General features: G+C 40.6%; 1 protein-coding gene across 5 annotated transcripts in view; it reads left to right on the plus strand.

The window, feature by feature from the left end:
• The first annotated feature begins 2,671 nt into the window (after positions 1 to 2,671).
• The window catches only part of LOC121504424 (dynactin subunit 1-like), a 30,990-nt gene continuing 13,412 nt past the window's right edge, over positions 2,672 to 20,249 (plus strand). The window contains exons 1-11 of one of the 5 annotated variants that reach the window (XM_041779161.1): positions 2,672 to 2,774; positions 8,528 to 8,593; positions 8,698 to 8,892; positions 10,173 to 10,254; positions 10,341 to 10,372; positions 12,869 to 12,889; positions 13,461 to 13,484; positions 14,432 to 14,515; positions 17,986 to 18,129; positions 18,283 to 18,306; positions 18,686 to 18,883. In XM_041779161.1, coding sequence (XP_041635095.1) covers positions 8,552 to 8,593; positions 8,698 to 8,892; positions 10,173 to 10,254; positions 10,341 to 10,372; positions 12,869 to 12,889; positions 13,461 to 13,484; positions 14,432 to 14,515; positions 17,986 to 18,129; positions 18,283 to 18,306; positions 18,686 to 18,883 — 846 coding nt within the window. In that variant the 5' untranslated portion in view covers positions 2,672 to 2,774; positions 8,528 to 8,551. Of the gene's footprint in view, positions 2,775 to 2,854; positions 3,013 to 8,527; positions 8,594 to 8,697; positions 8,893 to 10,172; positions 10,255 to 10,340; positions 10,373 to 12,868; positions 12,890 to 13,460; positions 13,485 to 14,431; positions 14,516 to 17,985; positions 18,130 to 18,282; positions 18,307 to 18,685; positions 18,884 to 20,249 lie in introns of those variants that run through there. The other 4 variants (XM_041779162.1, XM_041779163.1, XM_041779164.1 and 1 more) reach the window with 4 other exon arrangements.

Genomic DNA, 20,249 nt, shown 5'->3' on the forward strand with positions numbered 1-20,249 from the left:
CTCTAAAGCCCTAGCTACGCCCCTGAAGAGGCACTAAATCCCTAGCTACACCCCTGTAGAGGCCTCAAATCCCTAGCTACGCCCCTGTAGAGGCTGTAAAGCCCTAGCTACGCCCCTGAAGAGGCTTTAAATCCCTAGCTACGCCCCTTAAGCGGCTCTAAATCCCTAGCTACGCCCCTGTAGAGGCCCTAAATCCTTAGCTACGCCCTGTAGAGGCCCTAAATCCCTAGCTACGCCCCTGTAGAGGCTCTAAATCCCTAGCTACACCCCTGTAGAGGCTCTAAAGCCCTAGCTACGCCCCTGAAGAGGCTCTAAATCCCTAGCTACGTCCCTGAAGGGACTCTAAATCCCTAGCTACGCCCCTGAAGAGGCTCTAAATCCCTAGCTACGCCCCTGAAGAGGCACTAAAGCCCTAGCTACGCCCCTGAAGCGGCTCTAAATCCCTAGCTACGCCCCTGAAGAGGCTCTAAATCCCTAGCTACGCCCCTGAAGAGGCTCTAAATCCCTAGCTACGGCCCTGTAGAGGCTCTAAATCCCTAGCTACGCCCCTGTAGAGGCCCTAAATCCTTAGCTACGCCCTGTAGAGGCCCTAAATCCCTAGCTACGCCCCTGTAGAGGCCCTAAATCCTTAGCTACGCCCCTGTAGAGGCTCTAAATCCTTAGCTACGCCCTGTAGAGGCCCTAAATCCCTAGCTACGCCCCTGTAGAGGCCCTAAATCCTTAGCTACGCCCCTGTAGAGGCTCTAAATCCCTAGCTACGCCCCTGTAGAGGCTGTAAAGCCCTAGCTACGCCCCTGAAGAGGCTTTAAATCCCTAGCTACGCCCCTGTAGAGGCTCTAAAGCCCTAGCTACGCCCCTGAAGAGGCCCTAAATCCCTAGCTACGCCCCTGTAGAGGCTCTAAATCCCTAGCTACACCCCTGTAGAGGCTCTAAATCCCTAGCTACGCCCCTGAAGAGGCTCTAAATCCCTAGCTACGTCCCTGAAGGGACTCTAAATCCCTAGCTACGCCCCTGAAGAGGCTCTAAATCCCTAGCTACGCCCCTGAAGAGGCACTAAAGCCCTAGCTACGCCCCTGAAGCAGCTCTGAATCCCTAGCTACGCCCCTGAAGAGGCTCTAAATCCCTAGCTACGCCCCTGAAGAGGCTCTAAATCCCTAGCTACGGCCCTGAAGAGGCTCTAAATCCCTAGCTACGGCCCTGTAGAGGCTCTAAATCCCTAGCTACGCCCCTGAAGAGGCACTAAAGCCCTAGCTACGCCCCTGAAGCGGCTCTAAATCCCTAGCTATGCCCCTGAAGAGGCTCTAAATCCCTAGCTATGCCCCTGAAGAGGCTCTAAATCCCTAGCTACGGCCCTGAAGAGGCTCTAAATCCCTAGCTACGCCCCTGTAGAGGCTCTAAATCCCTAGCTACGGCCCTGAAGAGGCTCTAAATCCCTAGCTACGGCCCTGTAGAGGCTCTAAATCCCTAGCTACGCTCCTGAAGGGGCTCTAAATCCCTAGCTACGCCCCTGAAGAGGCTCTAAATCCCTAGCTACGCCCCTGAAGCGGCTCTAAATCCCTAACTACGCCCCTGAAGAGGCTCTAAATCCCTAGCTACGCCCCTGAAAAGGCTCTAAATCCCTAGCTACGGCCCTGAAGAGTCTCTAAATCCCTAGCTACGCCCCTGTAGAGGCTCTCAATCCCTAGCTACGGCCCTGAAGAGGCTCTAAATCCCTAGCTACGGCCCTGTAGAGGCTCTAAATCCCTAGCTACACCCCTGAAGAGGCACTAAAGCCCTAGCTACGCCCCTGAAGCGGCTCTAAATCCCTAGCTACGCCCCTGAAGAGGCTCTAAATCCCTAGCTACGCCCCTGAAGAGGCTCTAAATCCCTAGCTACGCCCCTGTAGAGGCTGTAAATCCCTAGCTACGGCCCTGAAGAGGCTCTAAATCCCTAGCTACGGCCCTGTAGAGGCTCTAAATCCCTAGCTACGGCCCTGAAGAGGCTCTAAATCCCTAGCTACGCCCCTGTAGAGGCTCTAAATCCCTAGCTACGGCCCTGTAGAGGCTCTAAATCCCTAGCTACGGCCCTGAAGAGGCTCTAAATCCCTAGCTACGCCCCTGAAGAGGCTCTCAATCCCTAGCTACGCCCCTGAAGAGGCTCTAAATCCCTAGCTACGCTCCTGAAGGGGCTCTAAATCCCTAGCTACGCTTCTGAAGGGGCTCTAAATCCCTAGCTATGCCCCTGAAGGGGCTCTAAATCCCTAGCTACGGCCCTGTAGGGGTATGACTTGCTCATTTTTAACTGACTTTGTGGAAGAAAAGGCTGAATTAATTCTGTTTTGTATGAACCCTTAAGTTATTACTTTGTAAGAAGTAATGTTAATATTTGGAGTGAAGTGTATGTGAATCTTAAGTAAAAATCTGTTTTTATCCAGTAGGAGACTGGAAATGTGCATGTCTGTTTACATACAAGTTTAAAAAAAGAAGAAGTCCTTATTTTTGCTTTCTTGTGTTGACAAAAGCCGCTCTAACAGACTCAAAGAGAGGGAACTAAACTGAAAATCTCAGGAAAAATGATTTTTCCCCCTCTATCCTGTCATTGCTCTTTTAGCTGGTGTTACCAGCCTCAGACTGCAGAGGGCAGCACTGCACTTTACCTTGAATATCCTGCCGTAACCTCATTAGACGAAGAAGAAGGAAGACCGCCCTGAACTCACAACCACCAAAGAAGAAGACAGACTAAATTGGTGCAGGAGCTCAGCAATCTTCTGATAAACATCTCAGTGTTTGTGTCAGGTGAGTGGATGAATAGATGCTGCAGGAGTTTGTTTTGGATGGTGTCTGTTCTCTGCAGCTTTGACTCGTTACTGAAACACGTCTGTCAGAGTGGACGTAGCTCTAAGCTAACCCAGCTGTCTAGCTAGTTTCTGAGTTTAAACAGAGTCAACAGCCTTCAGGCTCCGTCTGTCTGTTGTTTATGGCTGTATTATCGTGTTAGCTCGGAATAATTCTGCAGAAACGATCACAGACTGAGGTGAGTAAGCTGTACCGTGTTTAATAGCTCTCCTCTGTCTCCACCTGCGTCCATTACTAACTCTCATCACTTCCTCGGTGCTGTTGAATCATGATCTCTCTCCTTGTAGCTCCTATGTACCCAACAACCCCCTGAAACATTAGTGCACATGTTTAAAAACCATTCAGCACCAAACTAAACTAACCTGAGGCTGTATTTTGATTTGATAGTTGAACTAGGACATCATTATCGTTTCTTAAAACTGTCAAACAGGCTGTAAACAGAGAGCTGAGTGAATCAGTACTATCTTAACACTGAATGGAGACAAACAGATCCATGTGGTTCCTGAAGAGACTACCCTCCCTGTTCATGAGCATCAGCTGTGACGCTCTGTGGTATTAAAGATCCTCCCTTAAATACCAGACTTCAGCTGGCCTCTCTCTTCTCTGGAAAAGAAGAAGAAATTACCAGAGTTTCATCAGTGTGCTGGGAGCTCCTTATCATGGCTATGAACAGGCGACATTCCTATACTCCACGGGTGAGTGGTTTGATTTTAGCTGAAGATATCTGCAGGCAAGGTTGGGCTGAATAAAAGTAACACAATTACTGAGATTATCTGTAAAGATTGATTTACATTAACATAGGTTTGATTTAGGATTTGTGTCAAGGTTATTATAGTTTTAGTCATTAACTAACACTTAAAATCATTTTAGTTAACTAAAAACTAAACTCCACAGATAAAACCAAAACTCAGACTGTACTGTGTGTTTAGAAAACTAAAATGAAATAGAACTAGAGAGACAATCTCCTCAGTTTTAGTCTTTGATACTAGCAGACTGACATGAACACCAAAGTCTATGGAGAATAAAATCACCTGGTTAGATTGAAGACAGTGTAACACAGTGGTGATTTAGGCCTGGAGGTGTGTACAAACATTAAAATTCAAGAATTAAAACTGAGAAAAACTGAACTAAAACAAAGAAATTTAGCAAAATAAAAACTAAACTAAAACAAAGAAATTTAGCAAAATAAAAACAAACAATAAAACTAATAAAAACTAAACTAAAACAAAGAATTTTAGCAAAATAAAAACTGAACTAAAACAAAGAAATTTAGCAAAATAAAAACTAAACTAAAACAAAGAAATTTAGCAAAATAACAACTGAACTAAAACAAAGAATTTTAGCAAAATAAAAACTAAACTAAAACAAAGAAATTTAGCAAAATAAAAACAAACAATAAAACAAATAAAAACTGAACTAAAACAAAGAATTTTAGCAAAATAAAAACTAAACTAAAACAAAGAAATTTACCAAAATAAAAACAAACAATAAAACAAATAAAAACTGAACTAAAACAAAGAATTTTAGCAAAATAAAAACTGAACTAAAACAAAGAATTTTAGCAAAATAAAAACTAAACTAAAACAAAGAAATTTACCAAAATAAAAACTAACAATAAAACTAATAAAACTAAACTAAAACAAAGAAATTTAGCAAAATAAAAACTAAACTAAAACAAAGAAATTTAGCAAAATAAAAACTAAACTAAAACAAAGAAATTTAGCAAAATAAAAACTAAATAAAAACTACAACAAAGAATTTTAGCAAAATAAAAACTGAACTAAAACAAAGAATTTTAGCAAAATAAAAACTAAAATTAAAACTAATAAAAATAAACTAAAACAAAGAAATTTAGCAAAATAAAAACTAAAATTAAAACTAATAAAAATAAACTAAAACAAAGAAATTTAGCAAAATAAAAACTAAAATTAAAACTAATAAAAATAAACTAAAACAAAGAAATTTAGCAAAATAAAAACTAACAATAAAACTAATAAAAACTAAACTAAAACAAAGAAATTTAGCAAAATAAAAACAAACAATAAAACTAATAAAAACAACTAAAACAAAGAAATTTAGAAAAATAAAAACTAAACTAAAAGAATTTTAGCAAAATAAAAACAAACAATAAAACTAATAAAATCTAAACTAAAACAAAGAATTCTATCAAAATAAAAACTAATCTAAAAGAGTTTTAGCAAAATAAAAACTAACAATAAAGCTAATAAAACTTAACTACAAAAAAAGAATTTTAACAAAATAAAAACTAACAATAAAACTAATAAAACTAAACTAAAACAAAGAAATTTAGCAAAATAAAATCCAAACTAAAACAAAGAATTTTAGCTGAATAAAAACTACACTAACACTAAAACTTATAAAACTAAACTATAATGAAGAATTTTAGCAAAATAAAAACTAAACTAAGCTAAAAAAAAAAACACAGCAGCACATCAATGTTACCGTGTGCCCATGTCAAATAAATGCTAAATAAATACATAAATAAATATAAATAAATAAATGAGTTTAAAGCTCAAAATCTGAGATAAAAAAAATCAACTTTGTAAGTCCTAAAGGCCAAAATGCAAAATGAATAGTCAAAATAAGGTTTTTAAAAGGCAAATATATGAGATAGAGTTAAAATCTTGATTTTTAAAGGTCAAAATAGAAGATAAAATTCAAAATTGTGACTCCAAAAGGTCAAAACATGGGATCAAATTCTTGATCAGGAGTTTAAAAAGTGAAAATATGGGATTAGAAGTAAAAGTTAGGGGTTTAAAAGGTCAAGATTTGTTTTGAAATTTAAAAGAAATGACTAAAAGGTCACAATATAAGAGAAAAGGTCAAAATTATGAATTTAAAATATCAAAATATGAACTAAAAAGTCAAAATCCTAAGTTTCAGTCATAATCTTTGGATGCAAAATAAAAATATGAAATGAAAACACAAAAATAATTCCTGACTCTTTATCTAATTATTTCTACTCTTTACTAGGGAGAGAGGGAGAATAAAATCCTCTGATTTGATTGAAGACAAAATAACACGGTGGTAATTTAGGTCTTGAGTTGTATACAAAAATTAAAATTGTCAAGTAAAAACTGAGTAAAACCAAACTGAAATTCAAAACAAAAGGTAAAAACTAAATAAAAATTAAAACCAAATAAAAATCCTAAACTATTATAACCTTGATTTGTGTTTTTAAACATTTGTCAGAGGAAATAAATTAGATATGAAGTGTTGGTAAAGAGCAGAGAAGATGACGCCTCAGTCCTTTTTTAATCCACATAAATGTTCTGATACCAGTAAACTTGAATGGTAACCAGTGCAGATGATTCCCCTTATGTCTCAGAAAATATGAAAAGTGCTTCCACTGTTACAGAGCATTGCAGATGATTTATTTAGTTCTTCATTTGCCCTGGGGGGAGGCAGTGTGCATCACATGTCCTTTCTGCAGTCTGGTTAGTCTTGAATGAACATCTTTGTGTGTCCACCTTAGTGATGTGGGACATGTGACTGGATAGAGGAGTCTGTTCTCTGAGCCCAGAACACTCTAGTCATGATCGTTTCACAAAGAGAAGACTGTACCTGCTGCTGAAGTAGACAGAAGTGTGGGACTCTGCTGTTTCAAATACATGAACACACATTTCCGAGGGGTGATGGCAAATACTAACATGAATTACATAACACACACCTGCTGAGCTTCTCATTTATGGCAGAGCAAAGATTACATTTGGTTAGATTCATTTTACTGTCATTGTAAGAAAAACCAGAAAACATAAGGCACTAAAAATTGAACTTTTTATAAAAAGTAACAAATGAAGACAGTGCAGATAAGATGCACACATAAAATAGGTAATGGCACACAGTGTCAGCTATTATATGTAATCAGTCTGCTCACTATGTAAGTTATGGGTCACAGGCTGTGGGATTTACAGAGGTGTGATGGCTTTGGGCTACAACTGTTCAACAGTCTGATGATTTTTGTTGTTGCTGTCTGGTGGCGCCTGTCTAAGAGGAGGAGTTCAAAGTGATGATGGGACGAGTCCCTGAGGATAGTTGTTACTTTCTGGAGGCAGCAGGAGGTGACAATGTCTCCCAGGTCAGGAAAGTGTGATTGCTACTTTGTGTGCAGCTTTAATCACTGTCTGCAGAGCCTCTCATCAACTGCAGAGCTGCTGCTTTAGCACACAGTGATGCCATAGGTCAGGACACTTCCTGCTGAGCAGTGATGGAAGGACAGCAGCAGATTCTGTGACAGGCTGATGCTCCTGAGAGCTCTCGGGAAGTGTTGCTGCTTCTTGATCATTTGGTGTTGTGCCCGTGTAAGATCCTCCAGAGATGTATGCACATCAATCAGGTCTCGTCTGAACCTCTTCTCAGTGCCTCTGCCGATCAGGCCCACCACTGTCATGCCATCTGCAGATTAGAACCAGTTCCTAATGGTTTAATCCATTGACATTATTTACATGTAATTTCAATGATTCCCTCATCAGAGCCTTACAGCTGCATGCCTTGGGTTCGCAAGAGGCCTTCAGCGTGAACGAAAACAGGAACGTCCAGAAGGTCGTCGCGGTCGACAGCCACAGAAGTGTGGCTTCATTGCTGAAAAAAGTTAGGCTAACAGTGCAATGCACAACATCTGTTGAACACTGGTTTTATGCAAAGCATGCATATTTGTTGCACAGGAACTGTTGATTTTGTACGAGATTTTCTACTTGTATTCATCGAGAGATCTAGGATCCAGAGACTGGTTTTGAATCTAAGTTTCATCTTTTAAAGAAAATGGTAGTATTGTTTTGTCATTCTTCAAGAGATTGAGGATCCAGAGACTTATTTTTAATAAGAAAAGATGAGATAAACTTTATTTTCCCAGGGGGCAGAAATTTGTCATGGACATAAGTGCAGCGCTGCTCACAATCAATACATTCATCACAAAGAAAACCAGGCAACACGCAGACAGACAGTGGTCCACAGTGACCCGGGTAAAGAGTTACAGGTAGAATTTGGTATTGCACCTGCCCTGTAACATTGCACTGGCTGGTAAGCAAACTGAAAATATGTTTCCCCTGGTGTAAGATGGCAGAATGCCTGAAGAAAGCCCATAATGACCGGTTTGTGACAGCCTAGTAGGAACTAAAACCAGTCAGGATGTACAAATTATTATTAGGCTGAGGACATTTAGTTTGAGAGTCTGTTTAGAAGGTAGATCTTCATGTCTGTGAAGACCTGGACCAGCTCTGTAGCACTCCAGACCCATCCTGGGACCCCACCTGGGCCAGCTGCTGTTGGTGTAATGGTGGTTCCTCTGCAGTCTGCAGGATGAGTGCCTGCTTGTTTGCAGCTCTCTGTGGTTTCCCCCTCATGCTGGCCAAAGGAAAGGTAAAGCCCCTCAGCCAGTTCAGCGCTGCTGTTGGTGGGCGGGTTGAGGTGTGAGATGTGCCGTATTCCTTGCAATGACGTGTGTCCAAGTGGCTCTTGATCCTCCTTCTGTCTCTGATGCTGCTCCTCAGGTCTGACGGGCAGCCCTGCACCTTTGTGTTTTGTGTTTTTAGTGACCTCACTTTCATTTCCTTCTTCATATCCTGATACACCCACAGGTCCCCTGGTAGTCAGCCTTCTGTTGTCTCCTTTCTTTCCCATATTTGCTCTAATTCAGTCCACGTCTAACGATCCGTATGTCTCTACTTCTCCAGCTGACAAGCCCTGTGATCAGCAAAATGAGCAGCACAGGATCAGTGGAGAGTGGAAAACCCCCGAAGGTTTGTTATCTTTGAACAAGCAAACGAGAACGAGACATTTTAAAAATCTGATCAGTTTAGTGAATAGTTGTTTTTAACCCTTTTCTCTCCTCATCCACTCACAGATCGGTTCAGTCGTGGAGGTCATTGGAAAGGGTCAGCGTGGTACCGTTGCCTATATTGGCGCCACTCTCTTTGCCTCTGGGAAATGGGTGGGTGTCATCCTCAATGAAGCCAAAGGCAAGAATGATGGCACTGTTCAGGGGAAACGCTACTTCACCTGTGAGGAGAATCATGGGATATTTGTCAGGCAGTCTCAGGTAAGTGATATAGGTGTGCTTTAAAACTGGATAGATATGTTAATCTAAGGATGTACAGCAGGGGTGTCAAACTCAAGGCCCGGGGGCCAAATCCGGCCCGTGTTACAGTTTTACCCGGCCCACCAGATCATGTTTTCATTAGAACTGGCCCACCAGTATGAGGTCTGCACATTTCCTCCTATATAAAAATGAAACTTGATGATTGAAAATCTCCTTGTTAAGTCATAAAAATTAGAAAGAAAAGAGTTGAAATAATTTGATAAAAAGCCAGGAATGTGGGAAAATAAATTTGAGTTTTTCATTTCATATATTTAATTTTGCATCTCACAATTATGACCTAAAGTTATGGCTTTGACATTTTCAAAGCATAAATTAGAATTTTTATCTCATATTTTGTCCATTTAGATTCACGATTTTTATTTTTAAGACATAATTTGACATTTTCAACTTCCAACTCTAACTTTAAATCCCAAATATTTACATTTTTATTTAAAATCTAAAAATGTTATCTCATATCATGAATTTTAAAATCATAATTAGATTTTTTTTCTCATAACTTGACATTTAAAATGAATGATTAATATTTTTATCTTATATTTTGACCTTTAAAACTCTTGATTTTGAACTCTATCTCATATTTTCACTGTTTTAACTCATTATTTTGTGTTATTTCTCATATTTTGTCACACTTTTCAACTCCTATCTTTGACTTTTATTCCCAAATATTGGTCCTTTAGATTCAAAATTCAACATTTTTATCTTATTTTGTGACATTTTAAACTCATGATTTTGAATATTATCTCATATTTTGACATTTCAGAGCAGCATTGTAGCTGTTAAAACAGTTTCTTTATTTTGGCTTTTTTTTTGTCTCAAAATCATTTACCACCGGTGTTAAGTTTTTCCCTATAATTGGTTACAGGTGAAGATGAGGTTTATGGGAAATGTTGATCCTGTTAGGTTAGACCTGAATCCTGCTGTGACTGAGTTTGACATCCCTGATCTAGTACCATCAGTCTTATTTTATAATGGAGGAGCTGAGTTTTTACTGTGTGAACGGACATTCACAGTTATGATTAAAGGATGCTGCCTCAGATTTGCCCAGGTATCTTTATGCAGGAAACAAAAAAATAAATTATTTCTCATGATTATAATAATTTGTTGTGATTATTAAGAATAAAACATCTTAGACTTGTGTATTTTATTTACTATGAAAAGGTAATAGGATGCTGTTAGATAACTACTCTGATCAGACCTCTACATCTCTGCTGTTTTTGAAGCTCACAGTGGTGGAGGACGGCTCCAGTGCCACTTCTCCAGATACTCCTGAATCAGGCTCTGCAAAGACGCCCAAACAAAAAGGTCAGTTTTATCCTCCCACACATTCACCATTGATAAACATCAGAGATGCAACAGTAAATAATAAAACCTTCAACTGTTTCCTCCAGACATCCCAGAGACACCGAAACTAACCAAGCAGGTGAGATACTCTAGCATCTTCTTTCTTCATCTGGCATGTTGTTCACAGGCCTTCCAACGTAAAGATTAGAGTTAAATGTCATCATGATAATCAGAAAAGCAAACTAGCGCGCTGATAGGTCCTTAGATCCTCCAATATTTTTCTTTGCTTCTTTTTGTCTGACAAGGACGAGGTTATTCAGTGCTGTGAAAAAGTATTTCCCCCTTCTGATTCCTGAGTTTTTTGCATATTTATCACACTTAAATGTTTCGGATCATCAAACCAATTTTTATATTTCACAAAGACAACCCAAATAAACAGAAAACACAGTTTCTAAATGATTTTATTTATTAAAGGAAATAAAAATCTAAACCTGTCTGACCCTGTGTGAAAAAGTTATTGCCCCCCTTGTTAAATCATAAGTTAACTGTGATTAACCACAGTTCTTGGAAAGCTGAGTTCAGTTTCTCTGGCCACACCCAGGCCTGATTACCTCTAGATTAGCTGAATGTAGAAATCCCTAAAATAGAAGCTGTCAGACAAAGAGAAGTAGGCTACAAGATCTCAGAAAGAAACACATCACGCCACCATCCAAAGAAACTCAAGAACAAATGAAAAAACAAAGTGCCTGAAATCTATCAGTCTGGAAAAGGTTACAGAGACATTTCCAAGGCTTTGAGACTCCAGAGAACCACGGTCAGAGCCATTATCCACAAATGGAGAAAACTGGGAACAGTGGTGAACCTTCCCAGGAGAGGTCAGCCAACCAAAATGACTCATCCAGGAGGTCACAGAAGGACCCAGAACCACATCCAAAGACCTGCAGGCCTCACTGGCCTCAGTTAAGGTCAGAGTTCATGACTCAACCATCAGAAAGACACTGGGCAACAATGGCATCATGGGAGAGTTTCAAGGCCAGAACCACTGCTGACAAAAAAGAACACAAAGGCTCGTCTCACATTTGACTAAAACATCCTGATGATCCCCAAGACTTCTGGGAAATATTCTGTGGACTGACCAGACAACAGTAGAACTTTCTGGAAGGTGTGCGTCCCGTTACATCTGGAGTGAAAATAACAGCATTTGATAAAAAGAACATCATCAACAGTCAGACATGGTGGTGTCAGTGTGATGGTCTGGGGCTGCTTTGCTGCTTCAGGACCTGGACCACTTGCTGTGATTGATGGAACCATGAATTCTGCTGTCTACCAGAAAATCCTGAAGGCCAACATCCGGCCATCAGTTCATGACCTCAAGATCAAGAGCTCTTGGGTTATGCAGCAGGACAACGACCTGAGACACACCAGCAAGTCCACCTCTGAATGGATCAGAATAAACTAAATGAAGGTTCTGGAGTGGCCCAGTCAAAGTCTGGACTTAAACCCAACTGAGATGCTGTGGTGTGACCTTAAACGGCAGTTCATGCTGGAAAACCCTCCCATATGGCTGAGTTAGAACAATTCTGTGAAGAAGAGTGGGACAACATTCCTCCACAGCGATGAGAAAGACTCATCAGCAGTTATCGCAAACGCTTGATTTCAGTTATTGCTGCCAAGGATGGAACAACCAGTTATTAGGATCAGGGGGAAATTACTGTTTCACACAGGGACAGAGGGGTTTGAATTTTTATTCCCTTAATAAATAAAATCATCATTTAGAGCAGTGATACTCAACGCGTGGCTCTGGAGCCTCATGAGGCTCTTTTACGTCTTCATTTGAAATATTATTGCCCCAGAAAACCTTAAAAAAGGGAAACTTTGACCTCAGAAATTATCCATTGCAAGTCTCATTAATCAGTTTGAATCCCCACATTATGACAGTTGGCTTTAGTTTTCAACCTTTATTTTTCTCTGTACATTTCCACTGCCCTTATTTGCAATTTTTTGCCTTTTTTTCATTTTTTTTGCTACTTGTAATCCATGTTTACTGCTTTAAGCCCACTTTTGCCATCTCTTTTTGCCCATATTTGTAACCAATTTTTTGCCTCTTTTATCCTGCTTCTTGACATTTTTTCCCTTTTTTTTTGGTAACTTCTCACCCATTTTTGCCACTTCCTGGCCTTTTCTGCCACTTTTTCTCCCTGTTTTTCCACTTTTGCCATTTTATGCCTACTTTGCTCCTTGTTGACGCTTTTTTGCTGCTGTTTGATCATTATTTGTGCCTTGTACTTATTTTTAAAACCACTTCAGTCAGTTTTGCCACTTTTCACCCCTCAGATTGTGGCTTTTGCAAAGGTATTGTTAAACAGTTTGGCTCTTTAGTGGACTAGGGTTGAGTAACGCTGATTTAGAAACTGCATTTTGTATTTACTTGGTTGTCTTTGTGAGATATTAAAATTGGTTTGATGATCAGAAACATTTAAATGTGATAAATATGGAACAAACATCAGGAATCAGAAAGGGGAGACACTTTTTCACAGCACTGTACGCAGCTTTCCCTTTTTGTTCCACAGGACTGAGTTTTTGTTTTATCTGGATGATTTAAGTCTGACTTCTTGTTTTCTTTCTGCCTTTGCAGACACCTGTGAATGTTAAAAAGGTAGACATTTTTAATCTGACCTTTTTGCTTTTGTCGTTGTTGTTAATAACACTTCTGTGGCAGCTTATTGTTGAAGTCAGCCCATCATTTGTTGGATGTTTGCACGGGGCATGATGACATCACATGGATAGATGTCTTTCTCTCTATTCTTTCTCTTTTTCTTTGGATGCATGATTTTAATTTCCTTAGTTTGGTGAAGGCAACCAGCATGCTCATCAAAATGATGAAGGTTACAGCCGATCATCCCACTGGTGTCTTGTTTTTTGTCTGCCTTGAAGTGCAGTGGTGTTACAATAATATTTCACCTCTGTTGAATAAGTTTGCCTTTTTTCTGCTCCAATGGCTCAAACCACCAAAATTGCTTTTCTCTCCATCACTGTTTAATGGAGCATGCGGCTGTCAGATGTGATCAGTCATATGAACTAACAGTTTGCTTCAAATTTGCTGCTTATCTTATTTCTTTGTGTGTCACTTTACCTGTACGTATATGTGTGTGTGTGTGTGTGTATGGGTGTGTGTGTGTGTGCATTTACTTCTCTGCCTATGCATCTTACCACCTCTACTTCTCCAGTCCTCTACTCGCCGCTCTGCAAAGGTGAGCTGATGCTTCGCAGGAAGGCGGATCTTCTGTGTCAGAATGCTTTCATTCTAATGATGATTAGTGATGTTGCTTTTGTGATGAAAGGCTTTGAGCCTGCTAGGAACATTAAACCAGGGGCATAGCTTTAAAAGGGTGGTGCATTTATGCTACTCATCATCATCATCATCATCGCATAATATGATAAAAATTTGTAGTAAGCCTCAAAATACAGTAACAATTTGAATTTTTGTTTTTATACTTTTGCCACTATATTCCCATTTTTGCCCATTAAAGCAACCTTTTGTTATTAAATGCCACTTTTTTCCCCTACTTTTTCCCATTTTTGACACGTTTTTTTTTCCAACTTTTTACCCTTTTTTGCCAGTTTTATCCCATTTTTACCAATTTAAGTTACATTTTGCTATTAAATGCCACTTTCTTCCCTATTTTTTCCCATATTTGCAACTTTTTTGCAACTTTTTACCCTTTTTTACCACTTTTATCCCATTTTTGCCCCTGTTCAGTTTTTTCTCTGCATTTTCACCCACTAAATTTACCTTTTGTTATTAAATACCACTTGTTTCCTATTTTTTGCCCATTTTTGCCACTCTTGACTGCTTTTTGCCCATTTGTCACTTTTCACTCATTTTTTTGCCGCATTTTTGCCACTCTTGGACCATTTTTTGCTACCTGTAACTCATTTTTTTGTCACTTCTGGCCCATTTTGACCATCTTTGCCACTTGTAACGTATTATTATTGCTACTTCAAGTCGTTTTTGCCACTTTTCACCACTTACATTGTGGCTCTTGCGAAGGTGTTTTTCAACAGTTTGGCTCTTTGGTTGAGTAACACTGCTGAAGATTGTGTTAGGAAATGCACAGGGCACTGATGACTTTTAGAGGATTTGTACCAAAAGTCTGTGGAGTTCTCAAACAGTGTCTCTATAACTGCTACGTGACAGTGGAGCACCCCAGGGCGTCTCACGCCTGCCGCCTCCCTCCCCTCCCTCTTGGTACCTCCGTCTGGCTCCAGCCTCTCCGTAATGGTACGCTCCGTCACATCAGGGTGCCTCACCTTTCAGCTAACAGGGAGCGGTGAATCCTTTTCTACCTGAACACTGGTGATTTGTGGTTTGTGGGCTCACAGGTGAAGGGCTCTGCCAGGGTAATGCAGGGGTAAAGCAGGGGTGTCAAACTCAAGGCCCGGGGGCCAAATCCGGCCCATGGTACAGTTACACCAGGCCCACCAGATCATATCATATTTTTATTATAACTGGCCCACTGGCATGAGGTCTGCAGAGTCCCTCCATTTAAAAAGGTAAACTTAACCCGGATGATTTAAGATATCTTGTTAAGTCATAAAATAAGGAATACATAAAAAGTTAAAACCATTAAATAAAAAATAAGGAATATGGGACAGTAAATTTCTGTTCTGATTTCATAATCTTAAATTTGCATTCCAGTTATGACGCAAAGTTTAGACATTTATTTCATGTTTTGACCTTTTTATTTTAAAATTTTGACTCTTTTTATTGTATTTTTTACCTTTAACATACTCAATTTTACATTTTTAAACTCACAATTTTGATTTTATTTTCATGGTTTGACCTTTTTTGCTCCTTGCTTTGACTTTGATATCATACTTTGACCTTTTGTATCCTTGATTTTAAACTTTAAGTAATATTTTAAACTTTAAAAGTCAAAGTTTTAAATTTTTTCTTATGCTTTGACGCTTTAAACCAGTGATTTTGAAATTTTGACCAATAAAAGTCATTATTTAACCTATTATGTCATTTATATACCTTCTAAAAACATTATTTCGACTTTAAATGCCATGTTTTGACCTTTTCAGCCAATAAGTTTGAATTTTTATCTCAGATTTTGAGCCTTTAAACCTACTGTATCATTTTGACCCCTTTACTCTCATGTATCATCAGTGCTTAGGTTTTCTCCCCCATAATTCATTGCTGGTGAGAGGTTGACAGTTAATGGTTAAATGTTGACCCTGTTCGGCCCTCAGGTTGGACTAAAATTCAGGATTCAGCCCCTGCGGTGGTTCTGTTTCATTCCTCCCTGACTGCCAGTGGCAGTAAACAAAGTGGATGTCTCCTCACCTTCGTGCAGGTCCAGATCTAATGTAGACAAAGTCACGTGAGGGACATGTAGGCTACCTGACCACCTCTGCTATAGTACCATGTGATAGCCTACTTCTGGCTGCTTTGATCCCGCTTTTAGCCTGGCGTGTATGGCTGGTTAATCGCTCCATCAGGTCTGTATTGAGGTTCTTCTGGGGATGGACGCCCTCGCCAATGCTTAACCGAGGGGTCTTCTGTACGCCTTTCCTCTGATCACCTTGGTAATACCAGTGCTTCACAGGGTGAGGTTGTCTGGCCACAGGGTCCTCCTGGTGGCTCCCAGATGTCCGTCAAGGATATGGTTTTCCATCCTCCTCAGTCTGTTGGAGGGAGTTTCCTGGCAGCTCCCAGTGAGGGCAGACTTCCTGTCCCAGATGGATGGAAGGGTGTGGCATCTGTCTCTAGGCCCCCTTCAGCTATGGATGTGGCCACTGAGAGGGAGCGTCACTTTTAACTGACCTTGAACCCTCGATTCAGGAAACCCTGCATAATGCAAGCGCTGCTTCTATGAGGTTAGTTGTTGGTCTGCATTTTCTTCATGGTGCAGGGACAGAGAGTTGGACCCAGTATCTTGTTCTGTGCAAGATGTCCTTCGCTACTTGCAGTATCTTTCTGAGGCTGGCCACACCGCTCCAACTCTGTAAGTGTATGTGGCAGCAATATCTCCAAATCATTGCCCTGTTGATGGCAGACCAGTAGGGGCACATCACTGGGTGTCACAGTTTCTCTGTGGTGCCCGGAGGCTGCGCCCTCCTAGGGTTAAGCATGCAGCTGCGTGGGACCTGCCTCTGGTCCTGCAGGTCTAAGGCAGGGCACCCTTTAAGCCCTGAAGAACTTGTCATTTAAGACTGCTCTTCTCTTGGCAATTACGACAGCCAATCGTGTAAGTGAACTTCACGCTCTCTCCATTAGTCCCACATGCCTTTAGTGGAAAGCATGCTACTCTGGCGTGACACTGTGGCCAAACATCTCCTTTCTGCCAAAGGTTTTGTCCCCTAGTCATATTAATCAGACCACAGAACTCCTCCATTTAGGTCAGAGCTGGAGGAGAAGGCCAACTTGCTGTGTCCCATCCGGGCACTGCGCTTATACATTGAGGCTACACAAAGCTTCAGGCCCTTGTAGCAGCTGTTTGCTACAGTGGACAGAAGGAGACACATCCACTTTGTTTACTGCTACTGGCAGTCAGGGAGGAATTCACAGAACCGTAGTTACCTTCATAACTTCCGTTAAGTTTGACATACCTGCTGTTGAGGAACACATAAGGGGAGATATTCGGTTTTGAAAGATGCATGAAGTCGAGAAGATCAGTGGGCCTCATTCACCAAGTGTTCTTCAGAGTTTTTTCCCTTTAAACCCACTTATGCAGTTTTTAGGAAGAGAGTGTCAGTCACATAGTTTCTTCTGTGTTTAGTTCATATCTAAGAACAGCTGAGGAGGGTTACCTGAGGATCAGGAGGTAGAGTCAGTCATTCACACCTGTGTTTAGTTCATATCTAAGAACAGCTGTGGAGGGTTACCTGAGGATCAGGAGGTAGAGTCAGTCATCTCCAAACACAAAGGTCTTGTGTTTGATCTGCAGCTTTCATGGTTACATGTTGATGTGTCCCAGTGTGCTCCACTGCTACGTGTGTGAATGTGTATGCATGCAATACTGGTGGATTCCATCAGTGTATGAGAGGTGAAAGGTCATAAGAGGGTAACATTGACCTGCTGTGTTAAAGCAGAGCACTAGAAAAGCGCTACTCAAATCTGTTCACCATTTATTAAAACAAAAACAACCGAGGGCGCTGTTGCACACCTTTGAGAGGAGCATTTTTAATACAAGCTTCCAGCTGAGACCTCATGGCATTAATCAGTTCAACAACACTGGTGCAAACAATGAAGCAGGTTGAAAATGTTTCTTAAATCTGATGTCGGCTTTTCTTAGCAACTTTCTTGAGGATAAACTTCAGAAAAGCTTTGGAGATGTTGGTGAATGAGGCTCGTCTTAGATCATAACCTGAGTACAGCACATTAAAGGTGTTCACTGTTCTACTGGGTTCATCTAAGCTGCACGTTCCTCTTTGGACAAAAACCTATCATTCTGTTATTTTACTCCTCTAAAGATTATTTTCTGGGCTGTTTTGATTTTATCGTGCTGCTGTGGAGGGATGGGAAATCTAGGGAGAGGGCGTGGGGGAGGATATGCACAGAACATCACCAGGAGCTGGACTGGATCCTGAGAGCAGTAGATAATGGGCTGTAGCTTGGCACCGGCTCTCCCAGTGGAGCTAAACTGGTGCCCTTTGGTTTCCATTATTTGATTGTTTTTTGACTGTATTTTCCCCTCTCTCCTGCGTTGATTCTTCTCTCTCCCACGTGTCTGTATCTGTCAACAGGCCTCTCGGGAGAGCCTGCCGTCCTCTCTGTCTGGTGACGTGAGTGAGGCTGAGCACAAGGGTGCTCTGGGGGCTCCTGTGATGCCTCAGCCAAGCGGGACACCTGCCGCGGTGGCAGCTCAGGCCCCGGCAACCCCAAGCAAGGTGGGTCACGGGTGTTCAAAGAGTAATTCTACTAGACAGTATTTAAAAAATATAGTATTTTTAAAAATGGAATTCCTCTCCAGTCAGTACAGAGATGTCCGTTTCTGTCTTCCTGGTCATTTACCGAGTTTGTTTGATGTACTCTTTTACCAGGTGGAACCTGCCATTTCTAAGCAGGTATAGTTTAAGGCTGCATGCATGCTGATAATATATTGCATGGGTTTACTAACAAACTCATAACCTCACAGTGATAAAGTTCTCCTTCTCTAATCTTTCTCAATAAGTATTTATGTCGTTCTCAGTAAAAATGTGGTTATGATTCATGATGAAACTATGAAATATTAAAGACCTCCTACAACGGTGGCTTTTCCTCCCTTTAAGAAATCATTTTCACAGTTAAATCTTTTATGTAATTCTTTTGGTGCTGGGATTTTGGTGTTTTTGTAATGTATTTATAGCCCTTAGGTATAAAGGGCCCATGATGAGGAGTTAAAGCTCTTTGTTATCCACATGCAGTGCGTTGACATGAACCTTCTTCTTTCCTTTACTTTCTAAGGAGGAGGACTCACTGCGGGCTCAGGTCAAGGACCTAGAGGAGAAATTAGAAACACTCAAGATGAAGCGAACGGACGACAAAGCCAAGCTAAAGGATCTTGAGAAAAATAAAATCCAGTTGGAGCAGCTTCAGGAGTGGAAGAACAAAATGCAAGAGCAGCAGGCCGAACTGCAGAAGCAGCTCAAGGAGGCCAAGAAGGTACAGCAGTTAAAACACCACAGTTTTGTCATGTAAAAATCTGTGGAACCTTTAACATGCGTCAAATCAGCTTTAAAACAACCAAAATCTTTAAGGAGGAAGCAATAAAGGATTACAAACCATGGTTGGAAAATATGCGATGTGCATGAAACCGAATATCTGGGAGACATTCTTGGTTTAAAAAGCCAAAAAAATGACTTCCACGGTCCTTTCCTATCGACTAATCCTGAACCTCGATGAAAAACACCACAGGGTTAGAGGATACAGATAGGACAAGGTTTACTGTTTAAAAACTACAGCTTAACATTGATGGACTACAAAATGCACATCTCTCACTCATGCATTCCCCGTGTTGTTTGGTGTAGAGCAGGGGTCATCAGGCGCGTTTGCACATGGGCCAGGTTTAGGCTGCGTTCACACTGCAGTTGAAAGTGAGCTGAATCTGAGTTTTTTCTGACAGTGTGAACAGAGCAAGTCACACTGAATCTGACCTTTTTGAATCAGATTCAGGCCACTTTTGTATGTGGTTCTAAATCAGATGTGTCTGATCTTTTGGAAGTTGACTGCAGAACAGGCAAACAAGAAAAATCAGATCTGAGATCAGAATTGAGCTTTAAGGCCTGCAGTGTGAACGTAGCCTCAGTCTGGACAGACTCTGGGGGCCGGATGTTCACATGAACCAACAAAAGATAAATGCATGGACTTATTTAATGTTTTATTGTTTTTGGATTTTCTTTACAAACGCAGAAAATATTTAGGCATTACCAGTGAGATCTGTCCCTGTTATCTAAAATGCAGCAGGTGCAATTATGGCAGAAGAGATTAGCGTGGATGCTGCTAAAGCGCCAGTTTTATCAGAACGTGATGACATTTCTTAGTTAAAAGAAGAACAAAGAACAGCAGTGAGTTGTTTTCAAAAACAGCAAAAGTCATGTACTGACATGTCTACAGTCACCATGGTTTGTATTTCTTGCTCTGATTGGCCCGTAGAGATGTCACAGACAGAACGTTCATCCAATCACCCTCAGAGTTTTTTTTCAAAGGCTCTGCCCTTTCCCAAACACTGTCTATGAGAGATTTGCTTCGCTTTTCTTAGACACGAGCCACTGGTCTAGAATACATGCTCACCCTCAACTCCTCGTATTTATTGAAGTTTTGTTGAATGAAAATGAGATGTAATTGAGACGAGATGACTTTAAATTGACTACAGTCATGATCACTTGTTTTATGAACAGTCGAGTGGTGCCTGAACTTAAACGAGGTTGATCTAAGGAATTGTGGGTAAAACCTTCTCCTGTCCTCTGCTGAAGGATGATCCAGTGTTTCCTCTGCTAAAGGAGACAATAAAGGAAGCAATGAAGCTCCT

This window comes from Cheilinus undulatus, linkage group 22 (assembly GCF_018320785.1).
Source record: "Cheilinus undulatus linkage group 22, ASM1832078v1, whole genome shotgun sequence".
NCBI classification, from domain to species: Eukaryota; Metazoa; Chordata; class Actinopteri; order Labriformes; family Labridae; genus Cheilinus; species Cheilinus undulatus.